Below are 19,839 nucleotides of genomic sequence, written 5' to 3'. Positions count from 1 at the left end.
TTTCCTTTATGGGCGCGGTCTCCAGGTGACACTTAGAACCGCCTCGCTGGGCTCGGGTGTTCTGTACCCGGAGAAGCGGTGCTGCTGTCTTCCCGGCCGCCTGACACGGCTTCAGGTTCGCCAAAACGTTTTCTGGGCAGGGTTTTTAGGATAGGCCCGAAGAGGTGGGTTCCGATGGGGAATTAAAAACCAGACTTCCTACTGGAGTCAGAAGGAAGTAGCGGCAATCGCTTGAGGTTCAAACTAACTGATGTGGGGAGCAGTCAGCCTCGACTGGGGCCCAGGGAATAACGGGTGATTAGGAGATAAACCTTGACAAATTAGTGAAACGTTAGTCTGAAGAGGCGGAGAAAGCTATTCTAAGCTAAGAGACAGCATGTACAGTGAGCAACCCCGGAAGAAATAAAATTTGAGAAAGAGCAACAACAAAAACAAGGAACACGGAAGGCAGAAAAGGACAAAGATAGTTCTAGGATTGGGACAGATCTAGGTTTTTACTGATAATTAATGGAACTTCTATGGTATTTACTAATTCTTACTTTGTATAATTATGTGCATGCCTAATTCCCTACGAGAAACCCTTATCACTCAGTATGTGTGAACCCAGCCCAGCAACATTGGCATCACCTGGGCACTTGTTACAGGTGTAGAATCTGAGGCCTTAACTACACAATCAGAATCTGCCTTTTAACAAGAGCGTCGGGGGAATGTGTATACATACTGGAGTGTAAGAAGCACTGCTTTGACAGCTGGCAGAGAGCAAATCTGGATGATTCCTCTTCATATTCTGCATGCACCTTGTACAGAGTAAGCTTTTATTTATTTATTTATTTATTTATTTATTTATTTATTTATTTATTTATTTATTTATTTTTCAACGTTTATTTATTTTTTGGGGGGGACAGAGAGAGACAGAGCATGAACGGGGGAGGGGCAGAGAGAGAGGGAGACACAGAATCGGAAACAGGCTCCAGGCTCTGAGCCATCAGCCCAGAGCCTGACGCGGGGCTCGAACTCACGGACCGCGAGATCGTGACCTGGCTGAAGTCGGACGCTTAACCGACTGCGCCCCCCAGGCGCCCCCAGAGTAAGCTTTTAATACACATTTACCCAACATATTCTGCATGCACCTTGTACAGAGTAAGCTTTTAATACACATTTACCCAATGAGGGATACATGAATACTGTTTACTACATTTCTAACAAGATAATACCACTTAAACAACCAGTGATGGGGAATCCAAGTTGTACAAAGCCACCCTTTATTTTCTTTTTGAAATTTTTAATGTTTATTTATTTGGGGGGGGGAGGGGCAGAGAGGGAGGGAGACACTGAATCCGAAGCAGGCTCCAGGCTCTGAGCTGTCAGCAGAGCGGGACTGGGGACTGGAACTCACAAACTGCAAGATCATGACCAGAGCTGAGGTTAGAGGCTTAATGGGCTGAGCCACCCAGGTGCCCCAAGACCACCCTTTCTGAATGAGTAGTTCTGTTTGTTGAAAAGTTTATTTTAAATTGAAAATCCATCCACTTAAGTTCAACAAATCCGCTTCTCTTCCTTTTGTCTTTCCTCTGCCTCTAATGAACTCAGTTATTCTCTGGCTTTTAACCAAAGACAGTTTGCAGAAAAAAAGGTACATTTTTACGGCAACCTTTTGCTCATCCCTCCAAAATCTTGACTTCCTGGCTGTCTCCTCTTTGGTCCCTACCGTTTCCCTCCCCGCCAGTTCATTTTATGCTTTCCATGGGATGTGAAGCAAGGCCCTTGAAGGAGTAATACATTCAACCTTAACTTGTGCACTATTCAGCTCTCTAACCCCAGGGTGGTTTCTCTATGCCAAATAATATGTCCCTGGTGTGTATTACTTTACAACAGTCAAATCAGCATAGGAGAAGGAAACCAAGTGTTATACTGGAGCAAGCGAAACTTCTTAAGAAATAAACTTGTAAAACTAAATAGAAGTGATTTCTGGGGCGCCTGGGTGGCGCAGTCGGTTAAGCGTCCGACTTCAGCCAGGTCACGATCTCGCGGTCCGTGAGTTCGAGCCCCGCGTCAGGCTCTGGGCTGATGGCTCGGAGCCTGGAGCCTGCTTCCGATTCTGTGTCTCCCTCTCTCTCTGCCCCTCCCCCGTTCATGCTCTGTCTCTCGCTGTCCCAAAAATAAATAAACGTTGAAAAAAAAATTATAAAAAAAAAAAATAAATAGAAGTGATTTTTGGGTTTTCTCCTTTGGGGAATTAGTCCATGACACTGTTCTGCTCTAGTAGCATTTATAAATCAGGCGATAGTTAACATTAAGTCAGCTCTGCATATTGCATATTTAGACACAGGATGGAAGTAATTGACACCATAGGAAGGATTAACTGTTTCTTTCTAGTCCCAAGTTTGTTTTCGTAGACTCGTGAATGACTAGGTAAAGAAACAAGATCTCTTAACCAATACGAGTATAATTTCTCCACTTAATTTTATTGTTGGTGTCCCGATGTTCTCTCTTTCTTTACAGAGAGAAGGAAAAGGAGGTAATAGGTAAAGTAGTTGGTGGGGGTTTGCTGGATGTTACTGTGTCTCAGACGTCATTGCCACTGATCTCTTCAGATCAGCCATTCTGCCTGATAAACAGAGGCAAATAACAGCCTGGGACACCTCATAGCACAGTAAACTTTTATGTGCACTGCTAAAGGTGTCCTTCCTCTGAGAGGTGAGGACTTGGGAATGGGAGAAGAGTGTACTGATTTTACAGAACTTGATGGCAGATTAGATGGAGCATCTGGAGGTTTATATCCCCATCTCCCCTCCCATTTGTGATCAGGGAGGGGTAGGACATGTCATCTTGGTGATTTCCATCTCAAAAAACAGCCTGATGTTTAAAAAAAATTTTTAATGTTTATTTTTTTTGAGAAAGAGATAGAGCACAAGCAGGGGAGGGGCAGAGAGAGAGGGAGACACAGAATCTGAAGCAGGCTCCAGGCTCTGAGCTGTCAGCACAGAGCCTGACGTGGGGCTCGAACCCACAAACCGTGAGATCATGACCTGAGCTGAAGTCTGGCACTTAACCGACTGAGCCACCCAGGCGCCCCAACAGCCTGATTGATAGTTTTTATAAAGTTAAACATTCACTTAACATGTAGTTTAGTAATCTCACTCCTAAGTATTTATCCAGGTGAAATAAAGATAAGTTCACACAAAAGCCTGTATACAAATGTTTATTTGTACAATTATATGTTGCTTTATGCTATTTATCCCCAAATGGAAACAACACAAATGTCCTTCACCTGGTGAGTCAATAAACAAAATGTGGCAGAACTGTAAATGGAAAACTACTCAGCAATAAAAAGGATTAAACTCCATACACACATGGATGAATTGCACATGTGTTATGGGGTGTGAAAGAAGCCAGACTCCATTTACATGACATTCTGGAAAAAGCAGAGGATCAGAAACAGAACCCTGCCTTCTAGGAGTTGAAGATGGGAGAAGGGGTTGAGTACAAAGGAGCACAAAGGAATTTTAGGGGATAGAGAACAGTTCTAAATCCTGATTGTAGTGGTTGTGTGCATCTGCCAAAGCACAGTATGGTACACTTAAAAGGGTGAGTGTTATGGTATGAAAAGTATACCTCAATAAAAAATAAAAAAGTTTTTAAGTGTTTATTTTGGAGAGAGAGAGAGAGCAAGCTGGGAAGGGGCAGAGAGAAAGGACGACAGAGGATCCGAAGCTGGCTCCCTGCTGATACAGCCTGATGTGGGGCTCCCAACTCAGAAACCTTAAGATCATGACCTGAGCCGAAGTTGGATGCTTAACGGACTGAGCCACCCAGGCGCCCCCAAAAACAAAAATTTAATACTATTTTAAAAATTGGCTTTAGCAAGAGGAAAGATGCAAGTTTACACACATAAGAGAATACTCAATCATTGTGGAAATCAATTATTTTTAAAAACAAATACCATTGGTTTTATTTAAAAAAATTTTCCAGCTTTATTGAGGTATAATTGACAAAATTATATATATTTAAAGTGTCCAACATAATGACTTGGTATATATAAACACCGTGGAATGATTATCACAATCAAGTTAATTAACACACCCATTGATCCACAGTTAACTTTGTGTGTATGTGGTGATACTGCTTAGGATTTACAATTTTAGGAAATTTCCTAATAGTTATTATTTACTATAGACACCATGCTGTGCATTAGATATTCTTACTCATAACTGAAAGTTTATACCCTTATAGCAACATCTCACCCTTTTTTCCACCAATTAGTCCCTGGCAACTACTATTCGATCCCTGTTTCCCTGAGTTTGACTTTTTTGTTTTTGTTTTTGTTTTTAGATTCTGTGTAGAAGTGAGATCGTGTGGTATTCGTCTTTCTCTGTTTGACTTATTTCCTTTCTCTGTCTGACATTTCACTTAGCATAATGCCCTTAAGGTCTATCCATGATGTTGTAAATGGCAAGATTTTCTTTTTTCTCATGGCTGAATAATTTTCCACTTTATATAACACATTTTTTTTTATCCCTTCATCCGTGGACACTTAGGTTGCTTCCATATCTTGGCAATTGTAAATAACGCTGCAACAAATATGGGAGTGCAGGTACCTATTTGAGATCCTGGTTTCATTTCCTTTGGATATATACCCAGAAGTGGGATTGCTGGATCATATTGATGAGGGAGCCAAAAGCAATCTGAGGGCAAAGCACGAGCTAACACCCACAACCCCACCTGCCCACCTCCCTACCCCTGTGGTAGGACATGTGTGACATTCCTCAGGCACTCCTGGCTGCCCAAGAACAAAGGAAAGAAAACAAATGGTTAACTGATAGAGATCACAGTCATGCAGGACATAAGTTTACAAATGTTTTAGTAAATTACCAGAGAAAGGAAATTTTATCAATAGCTTAATCTCCAGTGGTGGCTGCCTGCAAGTCTGTAACCCAACCTTGACCTGGTTTAAGAAAACCTGAGGAACAGGGTTCTGTATGGTTTTGCTCCACTTGGGACTGGGGGCATGGGAGCTGATGCCCTTTTCCTCGTTTCCCAAGAGGGATCCTCCTTCTTTATCAAATTTAGATCGGCGTTCTTTATCAAATTTAGATCCTTCTTTATCAAATTAGGTCCTCCTTCTTTATCAAATTTAGATGGGCGTTGATTTGCCCAGTGTTTTCCTTTTCTACATCTGGGACTATCTTTATTGGGTAACTTACTAGTTTGTCCCCTGTTCGTTGGTGACAGTCCTTTTGCATGTGCCCTGGTTTTCCACATTTAAAGCAGGCATGAGAGGCTGGAGACGTCCTCATAATAGCTGCAAGAATTTGTGTGCTATGTGTCTCAGTTCCCACATTTTGGCACGCCCTAATGAATTCAGGGATACCTTTGGCTTGAGTACGTATGCCAGACAGAGCGGCCTGCCAGTTCATAGGCCAATTGCTGCAATAAAACTTGAGCAGTTTCTTCATTATCTATGTGCCTGGAAATACTCTGTTGTAACCTATTCACGAAATCAACCTAAGGCTCAGTGGCTCCCTGCCATATGGTGGCAAAGAAACCTGTTTTTGTTTTTATGTCAGGGACTCGGGACCAGGCAGCAATTGCAATAGTAGAGCACTGTTGGAATAACCTATGATCGGCTTGGGCGTGATATAATGGCCTGGAGCATTTCCACTCCTATCAGAATACCTAAATCTTGATTATGAATTGCCTGTGTTGTGCAACCCACTTGATATTCTAAAGTCCACACAGCTGCCAAGTGGCTTTTGCACCACCTTCCGGTTCTACTATACTAGCCAAGGTTTTACTCAAAGACATACAAGGTGATAATTCATGGAAAGGACTTTATGAACTGATAACTTGGGGAAGGGGATAGGCATGTGTTCTCCCATTAGGATCACGCTGGGCACCTGCCCGTCTGATTAAACCATACCATGAGTTGGAAGGATCAGCCCCTCAACCCTCCTCTCAGATGGCCAGAAAGCAGTATAACACGTTCCCTATAATCTCCTTTACCAGGACATAGCTATTTGATTTCCCACATGTCCTGAGAATTGTTTGTTGGTATGCCAACGTTGGAATTGGTGACCAGAACCCTAAGGACCTTTGCATATATTTTAGTTGGATTGTTTTCTTGCTGTTAAATTGTCTGAATTCCTTGTATATTTTGGATATTAATCCCTTATCAGATAGATTAGATATATCATTCAATATCAGATAAATATTTTCTCCTACTCCAAAGGTCACCTTTTCATATTGTTGATGGCTTCCTTTGCTGTGCAGAAACTTTTTAGTTTGATGTAGTTCCTCTTGTTTATTTTTGCTTTTATTACCTTTGCTGTTGGTGTCCAGTCCAAAAAATAGCACCAAGACCAAAGTCAGGGAGTCTATCCTCTATGTTTTCTTTGAGGAGTTTTATAGTTTCAGGTCTTAATTCAAATCTTTAATTCACTTTGAGTTAGTTTTTGTGAGTGGTATAAGGTTATAAGGTAGAGGTTTTTTGTTTTTGTTTTTGTTTTTGTTTTGTATGTGGATATTCAGTTTTCCCAGTACCACTTATTAAAGAGACTCTCTCAGAATTTTGTGTTCTTTGTGCCCTTGTCAAAGATTAGTTGACTGTATATAGGTGGGTTTATTTCTGGACTCTATTCTCTTCCTTTTTCTTTTTTAATTAAAATTTTTTTCAATGTTTTTATTTATTTTTGAGAGAGAGCATAAGCCAGGGAGGGAAAGGCAGAGGGAGGGAGGGAGGGAGGGAGGGAGAGAGAGAGAGAGAGAGAGAGAGAGAGAGAGAGAGAGAGAGAATGAGAGGGTGAGGGGCAGAGAGAGAGGGAAACATAGAATCCAAAGCAGGCTCCAGGCTCTGAGCTGTCAGCACAGAGCCTGATGCAGGGTTCAAACTCATGAACTGCAAGGTTATGACCTGAGCTGAAGTGGGAAGCCCAACCAACTGAGTCACCCAGGTGGCCCTATACTCTCTTCCTTTGATCAGTGTATCTATTTTTATATATGTACCATACTATTTTGATTATAGTGGTTTGAAATCAGGAATATACCTCCAGTTCTGTTCACCTTTCTCAAGATTCCTTTGCCTATTTGGGGTCTTTTGTGGTTTCTTATTTTTTATTTTAAAATAATTTTATTCTGCCCGGAAATGGTGGTGATGTTCTTACATTCTGTCCACCCAAAGGAAGAGGAACGAAATTAAAGGGTCCAGAATTTTCCTCACCATATTGTCATAATTCTTTCTTTCAGATTCCAAAGAATTTGCATATGAATTATATCATGTGATCTCAAAACTGCCCCATGAGGGTAAGCTGAATGAATAATTATATCTCATTTTATAAACAAGGCTCAGGTTAAATATTTAGCCAGTATTTCCAAAAATGATATGTGTACCTCATTCATTTTTTAGAACTTGACAAGGGCCTAGTACTAAGTGCCCCCTGCTCTTCAGTTGCTCACAACCTTGACATCTTCAAGGGAGTGACCATGACTCCAGCTAGGTATGACCCTAGCTGGCACTTAAAAGTGGCACTTAAAGACACATAAATGTCTATAGTGATACTTATGACTAAACACTTACTGAGAATTTCCTTTTCCAAAAGTATAAACTTAGATTATTTGAAGAATTAGTATTTCGATTAGCATCTTAATTAATAAGCATATATATATATACAGACACACACATACACGCATGTATATAGTATCACCACATGAGTACTGATTTGGTACAAAGAGACTGCTAACTGTAAACTGTTTGACTTAGGATAAGTATCTTTATCTTTCTAGTTATAAATTTTCTCATCTGTACGATGAGAGGATGGTGCATGTCCATCTCTAAATCCTGGGTTAGATTTGAAGACATCAATATGAATTCACGTTTACCTTACTAATAGATACAGATGGACAAATACAGAAATAATTATGAATATGTGTGTATTCATGTGTTAGTATATGCACATGTATTTCCAAGTTCTGGCCTCTGAAGGGCCTAGAAAAAACATCCCAGTAGCAATGAGTACACCTAGCACCTAGTTTTTGGGTTCTAATATAATTCTCGAATAAGAGGAATCAGGACTCTTGGGAGAAATGGCCCCTCCCCTGCTCATGCTCTGTCTCGCACTGTCTCTCAAAAATAAGTAAATGTTAAAAAAATTTTTTTTAAAGTGTCAAGGTACTGAAAGACATTTCAAAATGTTAAGCATCCTTAAGCTCCTCAATCACTTTTTAATAAAAGTATTATTTATTATTTTATTTTTATGTATGTGTGTATTGAGGTATATACACAATTTTATTTAATCCTTTATTTTTTTTCATTTTTTTAACGTTTATTTATTTTTGAGACAGAGAGAGACAGAGCATGAACAGGGGAGGGTCAGAGAGAGGGAGACACAGAATCTAAAACAGGCTCTAGGCTCTGAGCTGTCAGCACAGAGCCTGACGTGGGGCTCGAACTCACGGGCCGCAAAATCATGACCTGAGCCGAAGTCGGCCGCTTAACTGACTGAGCCACCCAGGTGCCCCTATTTAATCCTTTAAAAACATTCCTATTTTAAAAAATACGTTGAATTTATTCATTCAATTAATTAATTACTAATTTACTGAGGTCTTACTGTATTTTAAGCAGCCCTGGGAACATACAGAGTAATTACAAAGTCTCTTCCTCCAAAGAATTAGTAGTTCAAGGAGGAAACAGGGGAAAGAACCAATTGATATTACATAGGTGCCAAAAATATTCACCAAATAAAATTAAGCAACATACCGGGTACGATAAGGGCGCAAAAGGTCACCTGTTTCAAATTGGAGATCAGTGAGAGATTCCTGGAAGATAACAGATGAAGTGAATCTTGAGGGTAAAAGAAGTGCTAGCCATTAGGCAAGTGGAGAATTTACAAAGAGGAGGGTACAGCAAAAGAATGTTTAGAGAAGCATGGAAAAACACAGCACTTCGGAAAATTCCAAGTAAGCAGTATGGAGGATGTTTATATCCTATTGTATATTATATTGCCATTGACAAAAGTAACAGGGCACAGACTCAGTATTAAGCAAAATCATCTCATTTATGAATGTACTTACCATTAATATACCATATATCTTGCTAGTGGAGACTTAACTCAATCTGCTCAGCTACAGGAAAGAACTTATCTAAGTGATTTCAAGAGGTCTCTTTTGACCTTATTTCACTGTTTTCTCCTCTCTACAATTGTAGTCTATATTTATTCAGCAAAGAAAACAAAATTGCTAAAGTAAGTTATATTATGCTTTATTAGAACAACTTAATATATAATTAAGGGAAAACATAGTACTTTAAATTAATGATACTATCCAATATTCTTCCTCTCTCTGAGAAAGTTTCACTACAATGTGGCTCTGGGTCAAGCCCTGAACCAAAAAAAAAAATGTATTTCTTTATTTTTTTAAGTAATTTTTAAACTTTAGAATCATTTTAGATTTAAGAAGAGTTGCAAAAATGGTAGAGTTCTTATATGCCCCACAGCCAATTTCCTTTATTGTTAACATCTCCCATTACTATGGTATATTTGTCACAACTAATAAACCAATAATGGTACATTCTTATTAACCAAAATCCATACTTTATTAATATTTCTTTAGTTTTTTTGAAAATGTACTAAAATTTAATCATTCATAAAAGCTGTAATTTAATCTGATGGTAAAATACCAAAAGCAATATTAGAGTTGATTTATTATATATTTTAGCTTTGAAAACCATAGAAATCAGTTATCCCAGTTTTTTTCCTATGAAAGACTCATTTTTGCAAAGGATTATGCACAATTTTAATTAGAATATCATGACAAGGGTATTTCGTAATTTAGTTTTGAGAAAGAGACCGACCACGAGTGGGGGTGGGGCAGAGAGAGAGAGGGAGACATAGAATCCGAAGCAGGCTGAGCTGTCAGCACAGAGCCCTATATGTGGCGCTCGAACTCACAAACCGTAAGATGATGACCTGAGCTGAAATCGAATGCTTAACGGACTGAGCCACCCAGGTGCCCCCATAATTTTTTAAATACAAAATGAAGCCAGTGACTCAAAAAGTTATCTGGTGCAATGGGTTTGAGGGGAAATTTCATAATATGTATCATTACAGATATGAAGTATAATGGTTCAACTTTTTTAGTGCTGGACAGGGAAGAATCATGATAAAAAGGTCAATATGAAATCATTTGATTACAGTAGTACTATCTAACATTTGAAATGCATCCGTGCTCTTTTTTTGTAATCATATTAGAGTCAAGTATATTTATTTTCACATCTGTTATAACTGCTATTACAAAGGAGACATACTATTATTTTCCAAGTGATAATACAGAGAGCAATTTTTTTTTTCTCCAGGGAAATTGTGCAAGCCGATACAAGATTTAAATTCTTCACCTAATATATAAAACAGGAGAAGCCTCTTCAGATTTAATTTCTGAAGTCTGGAATGCTCGTATTTCCCAGTTAGGCCACAGTTCATTCCTGTAATCTGGCCCAGAGCTGCTGCTTACTGCGGGTCTAAAGCGGCAGACAGGATTTCTTTTTGGGCTTCTTCTTTTCCACTGGTGTTTTTCTTTTTTCTTTAAAAAAAAATTTTTTTTTGATGTTTATTTTTTAGAGAAAGAGAGAGAGACAGAGTGTGAGTTGGGGAGGGGCAGAGAGCGAGAGGGAGACACAGAATCCGAAGCAGGCTCCAGACTCCCAGCTGTCAGCACAGAGCCCGAAGCGGGGCTCGAACTCACAAGCTGTGAGATCATGACCTGAGCAGAAGTCAGACACTTAGCTGACTGGGCCACCCAGGCGCCTCTCCCCACTGGTGTTTTTCTATTTATCTGTCTGACCAGGTCATAAAAGATCTTATTAATGTTGATCTTTAACTTTGTAGTAGATTCTAAAAAGGCATGGTCATACCACCATCTTCCTAACCCTTTTCTCCTTTTTTTTTTTTTTTTTTAACCATCTTGCTAAATTCTGACCCTGTTCTTTGCCAACTACTTGCTCATCTTCCAGGTCACATTATTGCCAGCTAAAATCATTGGACATCTTCTGCGTCCTTAACCCATACAATCAGTTCCTTCAAGTCCTATAAGTCATTAAACACGGACTGAGCTGTAATAGGATATGCTAGTGCAAACCCTTGGCCGTTGTTCATACACAAATCCCTCATTGCTATAAATTCCTCTGTCCTGCTGTGTCCAGGATTTCAAGCATACGCTGTTGGCAATCTACTTTAGCTTGCTTTCTGAAGAATTCTGGAGGAATCTTCTATTGTTGGGTCATATTTTTCAACAAAAATTCTGGGAACAAACTGAACTGTGAGATCAGATTTCCCATGCCTCCTGAACCAAGGACCACTAGCTTATACTCACACATGACCTGGTCTGTTTGAATCCTGACAATCTACTCAATGCCACTGAAGTTACAGTGACACACACACTGTTATACACAGAGTAAACACCCTCTGATCCAGTCATCCCACTTCTGGGAATCTATCCCCCACTTGGGTCTGGTCCTCCTCCTCCCTCCCCTACACAGTGGCTGTGCTGTGGCTCTGCTCAGGCTCTGGGTGGTGGTGGTGCTGGCAGTGGTACCTCCAGAACACACTCACATGCCTAATATTTCTGTAATTTTTACTTGGTGTCCTTTTTATGTTCCAGGATCCTATCCAATGTTCTTATATGCAAATGATACAATGGGAAAGGGATATAACCTTTCAACATTATTACAAACGCAAAGGATGGTAAAGTGATGAATATTAGTACACATTCATCAGCGACGAGGGCTTTGTATCTTGAGTTGTTTTTAGATACATTACATTTAGATGTCAGGTCTCTTTAGGCTCCTCTGTACTATGACAATTTCTCAGACTTTCCTTGTTTTTGATGATCTTGATAGTTTCAACATGGTTAGCTATTTTGTAAGATATTCCTGAACTTGGGTTTGTCTGACGTTTCCTTATGATTAGACGGTGCTATCATTTTTGGGGAGGAAGACCACAGGGATAAAGTACCCTTGTCATCACATATTAAGGCTGCACGACTATCAACATGACTCACTGGTTATGTTCATTTTGATCATGCACCTGAGGCAGTGTTTGTCAGATCTCTCCACTGTAATGTTATTTTTTTCCCCTTTCCATACTGTTCTCTTTGGAAGGAATATACTCTCTGTAGCCTATACTTAAGGAGTGGGGAGTTATGCCCCATTTCCTTGAGGGTAGAATATTTATATAAATTGTTTAGAATTCTTCTGTATGGGAAATTTGTCTATTCTACTCCACTTATTAAATTATTCAATCATTTATATATATCTGTATGGATTCATTGATATGTTTTATATTTTATTATAATCCAATATTAGGTCATCTGTTTTGTGGCTCAGATTGTTCTACCTTTGGCCATTGAGACCACTTTAGGTTGGCTTCTGTATCCCTTTGACATACCCCCATCAGTTTGTTTTTTGAGCACTTTCTTACTTCCTTGGCATAATAAGACTGTGTGTGTGTGTGTGTGTAATATGATGGGAAAGTGATATAATGGGAAAGTGATATAACCTTTCAACATAATTACAAAAGCAAAGGATGGTAAAGTGATGAATATTAGTACACATTCATCAGCAGTGAGGGCTTTGTATCTGGAGTTGTTTTTAGTTTGGTTTCCTATTCATATCTCACTTTTAGCTTGGTTTACAAGTTAACCAATGATTTTTTCTGTAACCTTGCATATTATAAATAAAATGAGAGAGTCAATGAGGTTATAATTACATACTTTTATTTAAAGAGGAAATTGGGGTACTTATTGCTGATAACTGGTAATTACATTATCAAAGGGCTGTTCATTCAATAAGCTTACATGTTAAAAAAGGCAAATTTATATGTTAAAAGAAGGAAATGAAAAAGAAGTAAGAAACCTTTACTTTTGGACTAGAATAATCTGCAGATTGTAAGATATTGAGTCCATTTTTAAAAGATGATAAATCACCAGTATCACAAGTTTTAGGGAAGGAAAAAGACCTAAGAAGTAATACCATTTCTTTGTTCTCTAATTTTCAAAAGGCATTTCTACCTGTAAATTAGGCCAATAGTTAAATAGTAAATAGTTAAATGAGCAAATAGTTAAATGATTAGGAGCAAGTTGTAGTTCTTACATTTCTGGTTCTCTTATGTGCATTTACATTGGGAAATAATAATTTCTAATTTTTCTTTAGCTGTTCAGATTTGTCCTTGGGTTATATGACAGGCAGCAATGTGAAAATGTGTTGCATGACAGCTTATTTATCAATACAAACCTGGCTGGTACATCTAGTCCCATTGTTGATGAAATTTGGTGTGCCCAATAGCTAACACTTGTTTAACTTTGTGAGACAAGAACAGACTAGAGCTTCTACAAATGAGAAAACAGGATCAACAGCAGTCCTGAGACATAAACGGGAGTCTCTGCTTTTCATTTGCTGTTTTTCAGAACTACATTGTATGCCATTAAGAGAACTGTTTTTTTTTTTAAGTTTTTTTTTAATGTTTATTTTATTTTTGAGAGAGGCAGAGACAGAATGCGAGTGGGTTAGGGGCAGAGAGAGACGGAGACACAGAAGCAGAAGCAGGCTCCAGGCTCTGAGCTGTCAGCACAGAGCCTGATGCGGGGCTCAAACTCACGAGCTGTGAGATCATGACCTGAGCTGAAGTCAGACACTCAACCGATTGAGCCACCCAGGCGCCCCTAAGAGAACTGTTTTAAGCAGACTGCTCCTGTATTTAGTTAGTATCAATTTTGTTTTAATACATAAGTAACCTCTTTGAATATTGACTACTTAGACTCTGTGTGTGTGAGGGAGTGGAGAGGAGAAAGTAGGAGTGAGGGGAGACAAATGACATTTGTAGGCCATACCACAAAAGTTGGCAGCTATGGATCATATTTTCTAAGGCAAAGTCTTGTTGGATCCTAATATGGGAACTAAGAGATCAAAAGAAGATCAGACAGCTAACTTAAAATCCCAAGTTTTTCAGCCAAGTCAAATCTATTCACAGATGCTGGATTATTAGGATGACCCCTGAGCATAGAAAGTTGAAGGTAGTTTCTTCATTGAGAAAATAAAGACAGATTGCTTAGGGGAAAAGAGTAAAAAGGATGAGGTATCAGACACAGTAGTGAATCACTAGTGAAATAAAATGTTTTAAGTGTTTATATATCTTAGATGTATATAAGACCATTAATTCTCTGATCTCTCAGGAAACCTACATTTAGTTACAGTATTAAAAAGAAAAGATTGAGCTATTTTTTTTTCCTTAGAGAGAGAGAGAGAGAGAGAGAGAGCAAGAGCACACTCAACAGAGGGGCACAGGGAGAGAGAGATCTTAAACAGGCTTCACGCTCAGCATGGAGCCTGACACTGGGCTTGATCTTACAACCCGGGGTTCATGACCTGAGCTGAAATCAAGAGTTGGACACTGAACTGACTGAGCCACCCAGGTGCTCCAAGATTGAACGTCTAATAGAATATCAAATCCTATAAGAAGCAGAGTTCCATGGAGTCACCCAGTATACAGATATTGACTTCTCCCCACCATAATATTGACAACATTTATCAAGCACATACCACATGTCAAGAAGTCTGCTAAGGACTTACAAAAATGACTGAAAGGATACTTGAGCTCATAGTCCAGGGGTTATTGAAAGGAAAAAGTGGTGGGTCACAAGAGGACAGGAGGGAAATCAATATGAATGAAAAGCTAGAGTCTCACTGTAAGGAAAAGAGGAAAGAAGATTAATGCTTTGGCAAGAGAAAAGTAGATTCCTGAACAATGTGAAGCCGAGAGCTGTTCAATCTCATCAGATTCTGAAGGCATCTCTAGATGCAGCTTTCCAAAGAAAACTGGGGCAATGACAAATGGGACAGCTAAAAGTAGGTCACAATTATAGCAAAGAAAACAACAGCCAGCATACACTTAGCCATTGTTATTGTTGAAGTCGTGGAATTAGTGTGTTCGATAACTCTTGTCATCAGTGGCTTCCTGATACGATCTTCTGTGGTGAGGATAGCTTTTCGGGCTCCATCCCATTTTCCAGGGCCTTGTAGACGATACTGGATTGGAGTGCAGGGTCCCCAGATCATCTGTATTGCCAATTTAGGGTCAGTGAAGGCCAGAGACAGCAGACTGGGCCTGACACCCACGAGATCAGCCAGCTCTTCCATGGTATCTACATAGTCTCCCTGAATGGTATGGCGTTGGCTCTCCACATACCTGAAGCAGAGAAGACAGAAGCCATGGCCTGTCAATAGTTCAGTCAATTAATCAGTGCTTTCTGATTGCCTGTTATTGGCTCCGTATTTGGCTAGGAGCTGTAGAAAACAAAGAAGAAAGGAAAGACATTGTCTTTATCCTTAAGGACCTTATAATCTACTGGAAGATAGAAGATAGATACACATAAAGCACAAGAGAATATAAGATTTTTGGTATATTGTGTGGTTTTAGATTGCTAAGTAGAAATGTTAGAAGAGGGTAGTTAAAATAGAGCAGTATGTCCTTGAAAGATGTGGAAGACATATCTGCTAGCAAACAGCAAAGTGTTACAAGTCAGGGGAGCAGCAGAGTGAAGGAATAAAGCAGGAATGAGTGTGGAATATGAGCATAGAATATCTGTGGGTGCTACCTACAGTAGAAGAGGCATGTTGTGGAAAACAAAGATGGATAGAGAGAGGCAAATATAGCAGATTCAGAGAAGACTCTGATGTTATGAGAAAACTCACCACAAAAATTCTCAAATTTGGGACCCTCAATTGTTTTATGAGGCAGTGGTAGTGGGGTCCACAGAGCAGGACTTCCCCGGGCCAGTGCTAATTTGGAATCCTGAAAGGAGTGGGGGGATGACTTATCCCACAAGAGGTAGTGGCCATCCAAACAGAGCCAGGTGGAGGCATTACACCAAGTGCAGATTTGAAGAGCTAGAACTTTTTAGAGGGAAAATGTGGTAACAGATACTTGTGGCAGGAGTGGGATTTAGAGAGCTCACTGGTAACTTTTCTTCCCCTATAATGAAAATAAAACAAAGAAGAGTAGGACAGAAAGGAAGGAAGAGAAAAACCAAGTCAAACTAATTGAGATTAGATGGGATTGCTTGAGGAATCCAAAAACAGGGACAGGAAAAAAATGATAGAAAATAAATTTGAGGTAGAATTAGTGAGATAGAATTTCAGAGGAACTGGGGCGCCTGGGTGGCGCAGTCGGTTAAGCATCCGACTTCAGCCAGGTCACGATCTCGCGGTCCGTGAGTTCCAGCCCCGCGTCAGGCTCTGGGCTGATGGCTCAGAGCCTGGAGCCTGCTTTCGATTCTGTGTCTCCCTCTCTCTCTGCCCCTCCCCCGTTCATGCTCTGTCTCTCTCTGTCCCAAAAATAAATAAAAAACGTTGAAAAAAAAAAAAGAATTTCAGAGGAACTGACAGATGGTCAAATAGCAATTTCCTGAAATGGGACTAGTTTCAAAGAGAAGTGAAGACAGGAAAGAATTTGAGAGCTTCCCCTTATGGATGTTATGTTGGCTGAAGGGTCTGTAGGCATACATTTATCCTTCAGTGGTGGGTCAAGAGCTGAGTATTCATAAAGGTTTATCAAAAGGGATTCACTTGTACCAGCCTTGTAGGGTTGTTGGGAGGATTAAATGAAGCCATGCATATAAAACACGTAGTGTGCGTACACAGTTGACCCTCGATAAAGGTTAAATTGTATCTTTGGGGACTGCTCACAGTCAAAAGGTAGTTAGACAAAAATAAGTCAGGGGAAAGAGAGGCGGGAAGTTGAAATAGGATATTTACTGCCAGAAAAGCAAGGAAAGAAAGCACTCCAAGAAGGAAGAGACATTTACAAGCACCAAACTCACCAGTGAGAAGAAAAATGGAATTGGTCATAGATGACCTTCAAGAGAACAGTTGCAGAAGGATAGAAGTTACAATACAGGAGGCTTAGGAGGAAGAAAAGAATGAGAATTTAGAGCATATAATGTAGAATATTTATTGTAGAAATCTGGCAGTGAAAGGAGAAAAACAGCAGAATACCTGGAAAGGATATCAGGGTTAATTAAAAACTTTCTCCTCTTCCCAGACAGGGGAGAGTTATGCTAGTAAAATCAGTGAAAGAAAACCACCTCTTTGGGCCTGGAATGATTATACCCCTAACTTTTGCACAAAAATTTAGGAACTTACCATCAACTTCCACTTTGTCCAAATAAAAATCACCTAGTGTATAAACTCAAGTTCCAAAATTCAGATTGCTAAATTACCATGTTGGCCCAAGCACTAAGCAACTAGCTGATGTTACCACTTTCCCAGATCACAAAGACTGTTCACACCATGAGCTGCTGTGACCTGAGGGTGCTGTTACATGATGACAGCTGACAAAGTAGCCTATGCTGGTTTGTTTTTTTGTTTTTCTTTAAGGAGTCTCTATGCCCAGTGTGGGGCTTGAACTCATGACCCAGAGATCAAGAGTCTGATATTCTACCAACTGAGCCAGCCCCGTGCTCACCTGTGCTGATTTGTAGATACACCTACAGATTTCTGACTGGGCCATATCTTCTTCCCATTAAATCATTGACCCTCTTCCTTTGGCAGCTCCACTAGCATTTCAAGTAATCCTGCCAAAATTAATATACCTGATTTTCCCTCCATGTACTTTTTCCTATCTTTCTTTTAGGTTCTAATCATAGGATTTTAAATGCTTTTCTGTTCTTTTCCATGCATATTCAAACCATTTGGTGCTATTTCCCCATTTTATTGTCACACAAACTATCATTTCCCTTCCCTTCAAAATATAATCTAAATCCTGGACCACCTGCGTGGTTCAGTCAGTTAATCATCTGACTTCGGCTCAGGTCATGATCTCACAGTTCGTGAGTTTGAGCCCCACATCAGGCTCTGTGCTGGCAGCTTGGAGCCTGGAGCCTGTTTCAGATTGTGTCTCCCTCTCTCTCTGTCCCTCCCCCAGTCGTGCTCTGTTTCTGTCTCTCAAACATTAATAAACATTAACAAAAGAAAAAAAAAATCTAAATCCTTAAAATAACACGAGGAAGATAAACATAGTCCAATATTGCTCTAATTAAGAACTAAGAAGGAAATTACCACACACTCTCTTACCTTTTTGCCATTTGCTCTTGAGCCTTAGCTATCTCTGCTTTCATTTTGCTTTGTGAGGGCAATGTCTTTAGCCCTAAAGAGAAAAATCAAAATTTTAAGTGTAAGATTACCTCACTGACAACAATAATCCTATTAACAATTACTATGCCATGGAGAATTCAAAGAAATACAAAATAATTTTTTGTACTCGAGTAGGTTACAATTCACTGGATCACCTTCCCCTATCACCACCACAATATGATGCCATTAAGGACGGTAACTTACTCTATTCTACTATCTCTTTGGGAGAGATTTCTCCGATACTGTCTTCCAATCAATATCTTCCTCCTCATCTTCCAATTGGGAAATGAAATATGGACATAAGGAAATGATAAATGGTCCCAAAAGTATGTGAAAAATAAAGAGCAAAATAAAGGGCAGGGTACATTTGTACTCTTAGTAACAAACAGGCTTTACCACAGAGAGAAGGAAGTAAAAATGAACTCTTGATCCCATTTTATGACTAAAGTCCTATGAAAGATAAGGCTTTCCTCTTCTGTTTGGATTTTTCACAATTTCAGAGGCGGCCATTTCATCTTGAAATGGCAACAGCTGACAAAAAACAGTTGGCGTGGTTGTTTTTAATTTTAAACTGATTTTGCGCAACCCTCAAAGTTTCACTCCTTGGTTCTGGTCAACCCTTTGAAGTGATACTGAGCAAATCAAATCCTTCTGCCACGGGACATTCTTTTTTTTTTTTTAATGTTTATTTTGAGAGAGAGGGAGAGAGAGAGCATGGGGTTGCGCAGAGAGAGAGAGAGAGAGAGAAAATCCCTCTGTGCTGATAGCACAGAGCCTGATGTGGGGCTCAAACCCACAAACTGTGAGATCATGACCTGAGCTGAAACCAAGAGTTGGATGCTTAACCTACTGAGCCACCAAGCTGCCCCTGGCATGGGACATTCTTGAAATATTTGAAGGGAACTCTCCTATCTCCCCTGAATCTTATCTTCTGTAGTTAAACCTCTCCAGCTCCTTCAGTTGTACGTCAAATGGTAGGTACATTTTCAAATCCCTGAACCATTCTTGTCTCTCTCCTTTTCATGCACTCCAGTTTCACTTCTAAAATATGTCTTTGGGTATAGGCTGACCAGTTTAGAGAAGAACAGTTGTAAATTCTAGGATATTATAATTCTTTAATGATGCTAGATATAATTAGGCCGTTTAGAAGCCATATCATTCTCCTGATTCATGTTGAGCCTACTATCCCAAATCCTAAAGTTTTTTCTCATGTTCTCCTAGCCAAAACTGAAACAGGGGATGTTAAAGGGGGAAAGTAAGAATTTGAGAGGTTGAATCTTACACATTCTGGACGAGTCTTTAACCAGGTCTTAATTTTTGGCTGAAATCAATCACACCATTTCTATATTTGCTTTTCTCTATAATGACTTTTGCTTCACAAATATATATATCAGTTGTCTAAAATATAGATGAGTGGATTCTAGTCTGGAGTGCACATTGGAATCAACTGAGGAACACTTTCTTAGCTATCTATGTCTGGCCTACCCCAGACTTTTAAAATAAACATCACCAGGCAAAGCATGCCTATTTTGGGCAAGATTTTCCAGGAGATTCCAATATATGTGTATGGTTATAAATTATTACTTTATATTCACTCAAGAATAATTTTTGAGCACTAATTTTATGCCAGGCACTATTACAGTCATACATACTTTCTACCTATTTAA

At 39.5% G+C, this 19,839-nt stretch overlaps 1 protein-coding gene and 1 pseudogene across 1 annotated transcript in view; both read right to left on the bottom strand.

The window, feature by feature from the left end:
* Positions 1-10,507: 10,507 nt before the first annotated feature.
* LOC124516572 (ras-related protein Rap-1A-like) lies at positions 10,508-11,362 on the bottom strand (annotated as a pseudogene).
* A 3,070-nt stretch (positions 11,363-14,432) lies between these two features.
* Positions 14,433-19,839, bottom strand: part of FMO5 (flavin containing dimethylaniline monoxygenase 5) — a 34,351-nt gene continuing 28,944 nt past the window's right edge. Inside the window, exons 8-9 of the mRNA XM_047085793.1 lie at positions 18,113-18,185; positions 14,433-15,227 (exon numbers count right to left, since the gene is read on the bottom strand). Of these exons, the coding sequence (XP_046941749.1) occupies positions 14,882-15,227; positions 18,113-18,185 (419 nt within the window). The 3' untranslated portion in view covers positions 14,433-14,881. The remainder of the gene's footprint in view (positions 15,228-18,112; positions 18,186-19,839) is intronic.

This window comes from Lynx rufus, unplaced genomic scaffold, assembly GCF_022079265.1.
Source record: "Lynx rufus isolate CCGP_SWC_20201006 ecotype Redwood Valley unplaced genomic scaffold, mLynRuf1.p SCAF_2, whole genome shotgun sequence".
NCBI lineage: Eukaryota > Metazoa > Chordata > Mammalia > Carnivora > Felidae > Lynx > Lynx rufus.
Note: the sequence above shows the minus strand (reverse complement) of the source record. Positions and strands in the feature narration are given on the sequence as shown.